Source organism: Pyxicephalus adspersus, chromosome 2 (assembly GCF_032062135.1).
Source record: "Pyxicephalus adspersus chromosome 2, UCB_Pads_2.0, whole genome shotgun sequence".
Classification (NCBI taxonomy): Eukaryota; Metazoa; Chordata; class Amphibia; order Anura; family Pyxicephalidae; genus Pyxicephalus; species Pyxicephalus adspersus.
Window position 1 is genome coordinate 2,994,489 of NC_092859.1, and position 10,366 is coordinate 3,004,854.

At 36.9% G+C, this 10,366-nt stretch overlaps 1 protein-coding gene across 1 annotated transcript; it reads right to left on the reverse strand.

Annotated features, from left to right (window-relative positions):
* Positions 1–5,350: 5,350 nt before the first annotated feature.
* On the reverse strand, positions 5,351–6,289 carry LOC140322033 (olfactory receptor 11L1-like). Its single transcript, XM_072398690.1, has one exon. It carries the CDS (start codon positions 6,287–6,289, stop codon positions 5,351–5,353), a length of 939 nt encoding a protein of 312 aa, XP_072254791.1.
* Positions 6,290–10,366: the final 4,077 nt, after the last annotated feature.

The window sequence follows — 10,366 nt, forward strand, 5'->3', positions numbered from 1 at the left end:
ATGCAGTACATTAACTTTAATGTTTTCCATTATGAACCAGCCAACACACAAGGATAATATTAATCTTGTAATTAAAATGTACACATAACATGAGACAGTGAACAGTATTATTATTATACAGTATTTATATAGCGCCATCATATTACACAGCGCTGTACATAGTCCATAGTCATGTCACTAACTGTCCCTCAAAGGAGCTCACAATCTAATGTCCCTACCATAGTCATATGTGAATATTATAGTCTAAGGTCAATTGTTAGGGAGAAGCCAGTTAACCTAACTGCATGTTTTTGGGAGGAAACCGGCGTACCCGGAGGAAACCCACGCAGACACGGGGAGAAACTGCAAACTCCATGCAGATAATGTCCTGGCTGGGGATTGAACCTGGGACCTAGCGCTGCAAAGGTCGGAGTGCTAACCCCTGAGACACCGTGCTGCACTTTCACCAGTGAAGCTGGGTGATCCAACAAACCTGGGATGGATCTGGTCCAGGATTCAAAGCATTTGCTAGCAAATATCAAATGACATTGAAGAAATCCATTCCAGGTTTGCAGGATCACCCAGCTTCACTGGTGAAAGTGTATTCTCTCCAGCCTTGGAGAGCTTTATTAAATCAGACCCAGTATCTCCAAGGCTTCTCTCTTCTTTGCTTTAGAGGTTGTGTATTAGAACCATGGAACATATTTGGTGTTCTTGCCTGCAGTTCTTCACCTTACCCTGAATGCTAGTCCCGAATGTTCACCTCCCCATATTTAGGGAAACCTTGAGTTTTTTTCCAGATTACATCCTTCCCACTTTCAAAGGGATTTTTACAAAGAGGAGATTTAATTTATGGCTCATCCATCCTCAGCTCTGCTTATTTAATAGAGTTTAGGGAAATGCCCACTGTTCAGCAAAATAGACATACTTCTGACCAACATCCCAAACCTTGATATGCTGAATTTTATTGGCATCTCAAATTGCTCTCCCAAAAGCTTGGAAGTCTTCCACCATAGCTCTCCCATATATCAACTGAATTATGGGTAATGACAAACTTTCCTGTATCCTCAAATACACTTCTACTTATTTTGAACTTACTTAGAACCCTTAGTCAGACTACTGAAACTCTTAACTAAACATTTTTCATGGTGAGGACTGGCATAGTCCTTCCTAAACCTTCCCCTCAGTTTTTAATAAATGTGTAGATTTTTATGAAACTAATGTTTTGCTTTTTTCCACAGTTTTACTCCCTTTTTTACTACTTTTTTTCTCAATAAAATATTGAAATTTATATAATTTAGCTAAAGGGAATAAAACACTAGCTCACTTACTCAGATTGGGGCATTTATGTTACGGGAAACTTAGCCGAAGCATAGACACAAATAGATAAAGTACACATAGACAATGTACAAAATTGAATCAATATGGAGATTTGGAATTCCAAAAAGGTTCCTTTTTTTGAATACAGATCCGATACTTGCTTTTATATAATTGTAAAAAATAATAATGACTCAGTAAAAAATAGTCAAGGGAGAGTAAATTCACAGAGAAAGCCAAAGCCCTTTGTGTCTGTGCTTAATTGTACTCTGCAGAATACTAGTTATACCAGCTCAAAGACATGCTTTTTTTTGGAAACATTTAATCAAAAATGCTAATGAGAAAATGGTGTATGTTTTTATTATAGACTTAAAAAGATTTAATGACCGAAGACTTAAAAATAAAATGTAGGCTATGTAGACAAGCACAAATGAAGTATAAATTGCAATAAACTATTGCCTATGAAGATGAAAGGCCCAGGTCCAGCACCAGTACTTACCCCCAATCTAAAGCCACACACTTCACCTATAGCAAGCCCCAGCTCAGCCTCACGAGGCAGAGCCAGGAACCCCATTGGCTGCTGTACTTACTCTGAAACTTCCCTTCAACTCCATACAGTCTCAGTTGTGTGCAAGGGATGCTAAGACAGGCACATACACACCTAAAGGCAAACTGGGGATGCTGCAAACTGGGGAGCAGAGGACAGACAGCTAATTGCTTTATCTCCTTCATGGGTATACAGGGTGCACTGAATTGTGTTAGCTCACGCCATGGGATCGCCAAGCAAATATATGTTTCCTAACAGACGCATTTTTAAAGCCAGCAAGGATGATTTTTTTACTTAACATCTGTCCCAACAAGTTCCTCTTTCCCTTCTCCAAAAATGTTGGCCACCTTAATTTGTACCAGCAATTAAATCAAAAAGTTGTCAGGGACCTTAACATTGTATCTAGCTGGCTATTCCTTAATTATTATTTATAGAAAAACTATGTTTAATATTTTTTAATATGACAAAGGAGCAAAATTTAACAGGTAAGGCAATTATATCTTTTGGAAGAGGTGACAATTAGCAATGAAAAACAGCTATAATAATCAAAGCACAAAACAAGCTGTAGCATTAGGTAGTGGTATGCTGCATACTTAAGCAAGGGGGCAATTAACGACTTTTACTAATTTATGGTGGTAGGCAGTAAGTATCAACCAAAATGGAAGAGGGGGTAGGAGTGGAAGGACCAGGAAGGAATTGATATTAAAGGGAACAGGTTGTGAGAAAATGGGGGATAAGGGCCAAAGATCCACCAATGAGGAAAAGGTATGGTAAAAAAGAAGGTGGGATGAATAAACGAGAGATAAATGGTACATGGGCAGATTGAGAGAAGGAGAAACATGCAGGGAAGGAAGAAAGTATGGAAGCTTGCACAAGGTTTTCAATTTAGCTTAGAAGGAAACAGCAGCACAATGTAACCCATTTTTTTCTTAATTGCACAAAATGAAGTCTATTCCCAAAATATGGTGCGTGCCCTACACCCAAATATTAATCACAATTTTGTAAGCAATTAAGAGTAAGTTCAGCAAACAGAGTAATTGTATTTTTATAAATGTACATGGAGTAGTATCAAACTCAGATACAGCAACAGTGTACAATAAAGACAGAAATTAGTTGCTATATAATAAAGTTACAAAAGTATACAAAAATACAAATAAGTTTGCAAGTACATGATACGTGGAGGAGCCAAATTACCCCGGAAAATTTAACCCAGCCAGCAGAGGAAATGACATAAGTTTAGGAGGTGGCGGGATAGATACACATTTCATCATCTTTTAGAAAGGGATCCTTTGAGCTCTGAAATGTTGGTTTATGAGACCCAATCTTTTCCTTTGCTTTTAGGTTACGTTTGCTGGGGTAAAATTTTCTAAGTTTTTTCACCCAGCTCCTTTCAGCATTGTCTAGATGAGCGTCCCATCACATTCCTTCCTGTGATGTTCTGGGAATGGATACGATTCCAAATCCAATAGGAATACACTGCTGGGCTGTCACTCTCTCCAATATTAGAGGTAAGATGAGTATATTTTCCAACCTATTTCGTGAGTCCATTCTTTTTTTTACAACTATCTAAGATATGTGATACATTGTCTGGTGCAATGAATGGGTCTTGCCTTTTAGGTTAGAGTTTGCTTTAAAGCTGGAAGCTAGAAATAAATATTTGTAACCTTTGCCGTGGTTCTTTCTCCCCATCGCAAGGGGTGAATACTCATTTTGTTTAGGGTATGATAGAACCATACTAAAACTTACCTTACTCCCAACTCCTACAGCTTCTAGCACTTTCTTTAAACTTCAGTAGACAAGTCTTACCCAGCCAAGCCAGAAGACTTGCTGGTTTGACCACTGACGTCATCCCCCTCATTGCAAGTCTATGAACCTTGTTCTGTATTTACCCTCCATTGCATTTGTCTTTTTGTCAAATAGTACTCTCCTGGTGTTTTTTTGTTTTTAAGTTTAGGTCGTTTTAGTCCTTTCAGGTTGGGACTTCTTATTTCTAATGTGCATTAAATAAAATATAGATCCTGGAATTTTTATTGACCTATTCTGTAGGGTTTTCCCATTCTTTGATTCAGTGTTTTCCAAATGTCACTTTTTATCCAGTGACCATGATCTTTAGTAATCTTAATGAGAAACCATTTTTAATGCTTTTTTAAATCATCATAATGCCTCTTTATATTTGGAGATGCAACACCCCCTCACTGAAGCTGCTAGTTTTGGGTTCTCCAACCATTGAAGACCCTTTTTGGGACTGGACCAATAACACACCCACACCAATGTTGTAGTTGGGCTTCATGAGGAAATAGCTCCTAAAGGAAATTTTGGTAAACAGGTTTCTTAATAGGATTCTGCAAAAATGTAAGTTACACGATTAAATGGCCAGATTTGTGTTCCTCTTTTGTCTTTGGGAGGCCTGAGCTAAAGGAATGACACTCCAGAAGAATAATCCGTGGCATCCAGAATACCCAAGCTAAAATAAAAGGGTTGTAAATAACTATTAGCCCTATCTGCCATTTGCAAGACTCTGGGCCTGATTTATTAAAGCTCTCCAAGGCTGGAGGGGATACACTTTCATCTGTGAAGCTGTATGATACAGAAAACCTGGAATGGATCTGGTCCAGGATTACTAACAATTCCTAACGAATAGCAACTAACTTTGAAGAAATCCATTCCAGGTTAGCTGGATCAACCAGCTTCACTGATGAAAGTGTATTAACTCCAGCTTTGGAGAGCTTTAATAAATCAGGACCTCTATCTCACCACTGGCTAATAGGAATTATTTTTAAAAAGTCTTCCAGTGTAATGTCCTTTGAATAGACAGTGAAGCATGTTTGTATTTCTCATGGGTATAGATATCTTCATAAAGGGACTTAAGTAAAGTAATGAAGAAAAGTGGGGAAATGAGGAGAGTCACCTTTAAAGGATCTACTCTAGTGGTGCCTAATGTATTTGCCAGAACCAAAGCTTACAGAACATGCCACCATTGTATGTACTTCTGCTATTCCATGTCACAATACAACCTCTCTGTCCAGAGGTGGGCAGATCGTAATTTACTAGCCACCTCCATAAACCTTCCCTGGGGCCTGTCAGTCAAATATCCAGGGAGGGGAACAAGTGCCTGGTCTGAGCATCTTCCTGTTCTAAAGAGACCACCAGCCCCAGGTGAAAAAATAAAAGACACAAGCAGCTTAAAACTCCACTATTCAGGCAACTTATATATAAAGTATATAGTTTCAAACTTATGTAAAATTAGGCTATTTATTTGTTGTTGGGATTCATTTTCGAGTTTCCAATTGAGAGGGTGAATTAGCAGCGAAATCAACATTCTATAAAAAATACTAACACAATCCTACATTTTACTTTAATATTTTCTAAAAAAATAAAAATAAATTTATAAAATTAAAAAAAAAGAAACAAATAACTCTTGAAAACCATAGGGTCTATAATACTTTTTATAAACCAATTTTCTTGCCATGATATGACTGCCTATGGAATTTACGTACTTTCCTTCATTTATGGTACAATTTTTTTAGACATTAGCATACTTTTTACAGCTTGCTTGATATCTTTATTTCTTAGACTGTATATAATAGGGTTAAGCATTGGTGTGACCACAGTATACAAAAGAGAAATAACTTTAGTTTTCATTGAAGATAAACTGTTTGTAGGAAGCATGTAAATTCCAATAAGAGTTCCATAGAACATGCAGACCACAGTCAGATGGGAACTGCAGGTAGAAAAGGATTTCCATCGTCCAGTTTTGGAGGCGATTTTGAGGATCGCTTGAACAATACAACCATAGGATGCCAGGGTCATCATTAGAGGAAGGACCATCACAGGTATGCTAAGTAAAAGAGCCTCCAAGCGAACAGAGTATGTTTCCGAACAGGACAATTCCAGGATGGGATCCATATCACAGAAGAAATGATCGATGACATTAGGCCCACAAAAGTCTAAAGTAGATATCATTATCAAGGTTACTAAAATAAAGGAAAAGCCCAGCAGCCATGAAAGAAGGATCATGTACAAGAACAAGGGATATTTCATAATTGAGGAATATCTGAGGGGTCTACAGATGGCCAGGTACCTGTCATAAGCCATCACCGTCAATATGAAACATTCTAAGGATTCGGAAGCACCAAAGATATAAAACTGAGTGATACACCCAGCAAGCGACATAACAATCCCCCCATTTATTACACTGGTAAGTGTGTTGGGGACAACATCCATGGTCAGTAGGATGTCCGATACAGACAACTGGGTGAGGAAGAAGTACATGGGAGAATGAAGCTTTTTGTTGTTGGCTACCAAGGTGATAATCAAGAAATTTCCATTAATTGTCATCAAGTAAATAACAAGGAGCAGGACAAACAAAAGACTGTTGAGTTTGAAGATTGTTGGGAATCCAAGAAGAAATATCTCCGAGATTTGGGTATGGTTTCTATAATCCATTTCCTAGCTTAAACTGCTAAACAGATTTAAAAACTGTCTTGTAGCTAACAAGCTATTTGTATAGCAGCTTTTATTTTCATGTTTACATGCCTAATAAATTATTATTTTTAAATACACTTAAAGGGTTTCATTTGAAATGACAAACATATAGCATTTACCTCTCCTTTTCCTTAAAATGAGCAATATTGCCTGACAGTTTCCTGTCGTACACATCAAGAAAATTAAAAAATCAAATTAAAAATATGCCAAGGTCCTCAAATCAGTTATTTTTTCATTATACGTTCTGATAAATTTTTTATAAATATGTCCAAAATACTATACAAAGGTGCAACTTTCTCATGCAGTTTCCATGACATCCTAATTAATGTTTATTTGTAGCTATGTGCATTAAAAACAAACACAAAATAACCTTAACTAACAAACAATAATTTTAATGTTTTTTTGTTTGTTTTTCACTGATTTTTAACTTCTTTCCTTTAAACTACAACAGCCTGTCTACATGCATGTGCTCCATTGACAGGTGTGTGTCATTGCTTAGGATTGGCTTCATGATGCTGACCACAGTAAAGACTCACAAAACAAAAGAGAGAATCCTGCCCAGAAGAGCTTACAATCTAAGGGTAGGGTCATTTAGCTCACAATAGGAAAGGAAATAAGGATTGGTGGGTGAGTAGTGAGGGTTTATGAGACAGAAGATGGGTAGGTAAGATTGAAAAGATGGGTTTTGAGGGTTCTTTTAAAAGAGCATAAAGTAGGAGAAAGACAAATAGAATGAGAAAGACCATTCCAGAGAGTTGGAGCAGCTCTAGAAAAGTCTTGGAGCCGTGCGTGTGATGAGGTTATGAGTGAGGAAGTCATTAGTAGGTCATTGAAGGAGTGAAGAGAGTGGCTAGGGGGGTATTATTTTATCAGGCGCAGAGAGGTAAGTGGGACACGACCTGTGGAGGGATAATTTTAAAGAAAACAGAGATTTAATTAAACATGTAAATGAATCAGGGAAATTTTTGTGAATGGGCTTTGATCTACCTAAATTTATTGCCTCAAAAATGTTAAATTTCGGTGATGATTAAAAAATGTACCTTCCTATTATTATTATTATTTTTTTATATAATTGTAATACTGCCTATTCAGAAAACAAAATATTGTGTTATTCTGCATTGTGTTTCAGAATCAGAATAGGTTGTTACAATTTAAATTACGGACTTACATTTAGAAGTACACTAATCCCAAACTAAAAAAGTCTGATCTGCGTACTTGTTGCTTTCTGTCATTTTTCTGCTGAGACAAATTTGAAGACGGGATTGAGTCTGTTCAGAAATGTGTTTTATAGACACAGAAATACTCATGTGTATGAATGTAATTGGTCTTTAGGGTCAAAGCAGACTCTTAACAATAAATGCAATTTCTATCCAGTCTAATGTGGTTATATATTTTTACTTATTGTGTTTAATAAAAGTTGTTTTTATTTTTGTTACACAGAAATATATTTAATTAATTTAATTATATATCTCTATATATGTAGATATATATAAATCTTTTGCAAGTAAGTGTGCATAAATGTGCAAATATTTAACTTACTATAAAGGCATGTGCACAGGATCGAATTTATCCAGGAACAAAAGCATGCTAAAATGAATGTGTGGTTTAGTGTACTGCCAGCATTTTTCCCCTAAAAAATTTAGGGGTTCTGTTTTTTTGTATTATTAAAAAACAAAAAGTGTAAATCGATACCAATGCAATGCAATTGCAAAATCTTTCTCCAACAGTCTCCTTTACATTTCTCTGGGTGATTGCATTGAGTTAACAAACAATATTTGGCTTTGTTCCAAAGCAGTGTATTTATTAAAAATTGGCTAACAACACACAATAAACAAAGAAGTGAACATAAAAAAAATCAATATTACCTTTGATTACCAATACATGTCAATAGGTCCTATAGGTATCACATCTCTAATATTCACAGATAATTCCAAACAACACTCATGAGACATTTTCGGTGCAAAAAATAAATCCACAAATTACTTTATTTGAGAACATATAAAACCAAAAGAACATACATCCCCATCATATTATATTATTGTTCTCAGTACAACATGTGTTCCACAACGCGTTTCACACAAATTACGTCATCAGAAGAATCACCACTTAATGCATCTGATAACTATGTGTCACCTATTGTCAATCTTTGATCACAGTATTGTGGATACTGCCACATATAGGGGACATTATAGGCTTGAGCTTAGGATTTCAAGCAGGCTATCAACATCCAAGGCTAATTAATTGTAACTGAAATCTTCAGGAATACGTAGTTAGCAGCGTCAGTGTACTACACAAAATGGTCCCAAGCAATTTGTGCCAAATGTGTCGAGGAACACATGTTGTACTGGGAACAATATTGTTATATGATGGTCATGTATGTTCCTGTGGTTTTAAAAGGGTCCAAATAAAGCTTTGGGGGGACAGGAGAGGCAGCTCTTTTCAGACGAGGACTCAACATTTTGTTGTGGCGGAGGTACATCGACGACATCCTTATCATCTGGGTCACTATTATTTTAATTCTTTGATAAAATCCCACAAGTTCAAACACTTTAAGCCTCAGTATGCAATGTAGTTCCCTTTCAATCTTATTTTTGGATATAGAAATCCAGATCAATTCTGATTTAACAAGGTCCTCTAATTTGTACCGTAAACATACAGCTGGCAACACTATTTCGTCAGCTAGAAGTGTACACCCAGAGTCTTTGAAGTATACCCTTCTCACAGTACCTAAGAAAAAAAAGGAATTGCTCTAGAAATGATGATTTAGAAAAGGCAGAGAAAGACTTACAGAAAAGACTACTAGACAGAGGATACAAAAGAACTACACTTATCATAAGTTATCATTAGGGATGAGTGAGTGAGTTTTTAAAACCAAAACTGTAAGCGAGAACGGTCGGTGTAAATTTGCTGAAAAAAAAAGGCGGACTGTGCTGATCGATGAATGCAGCCATGGCTGCATTCATGGATCAGCCCAGTGTGCGATCCCTGGCACTAGAGGTTAAATGGGAACAAGTCTTCCCCACCAAAACCTCTAGTGATCTGTGATTGGCTGAGGAAAGCTTTCCTCATCCAATCAGAGAGCACTAGTGGTTTTGATTGGGGCATTGGGTGAAAACGAATTGGCCTCCAAGATCTGCCCTAAAACTAGGTGATCCAAACATTCTACATGAGCCACTTGTTGATAGAAAGAATATTATATTCCCGTCTCTGCACATGGAACTGGGTCTGATGAAGTAGCTTGTTAAAGCTTTGCCAACTGAAGAAGAATGTTTCAAGTTCCTCATTTTTGGCATTTCCTAGCCGGTCATTTGAAAAAAGAAAGGCCAGTGTGTTTGATGGTCCACAGACTCAGAAGCTCATCAAAGATGAACATTTCATCAGGACAATGTCAGAAATCGAAAAAAAATGCTTGGTTATCATTCAGAGCCTTTGTCAAGGACTTTCTTGGAAACACCTGAGCAAATAATTTACAGAGAAATTGTCCAAAAACTCTTGGAGAGCTACAAAATTCTTGGTTGCAGTATGAGCATTAAGGTGCATTTTCTGCAAAGCCATCTTTCTAACTTCCCGGAAACCTTGGTGCAGTCAGTGATGAGCAAGGTGAATTGTTGGAGCATCCGGCGGGATTGTCCTAACACTGAACACCCCAAAAAAAGCTATAAGCATAAATTTTTACCTTAAACGCTTATTAATTTTCAAATGTTTTACTGTAAACACAATGTCATAGAGTAACAATAAATCTTTTGTATGAACAAAAGAAATTTAAATAATCAGTCACTTTTAAGGTATTATTCCATTATTTTGTCATTGTATGTAAAATTTGTATTGTTTTGTATGTATGACAAAAATGGAGGGTACCCTGTATCGTAAAAACTGGGGTCATTTCTGGATTCACCTCCCAAAAATGAGTAATGAAACAAGTGTAAGATCTAATTCAACAAAAAATGTGTTCCCCAGTGTTATCTTTGTTGTTCCTGTACCTGGATGCCCTGCTCTCTGTGTCTCTCTAGAGCCGCGGGGGATGCCTAGCCCTGTCGT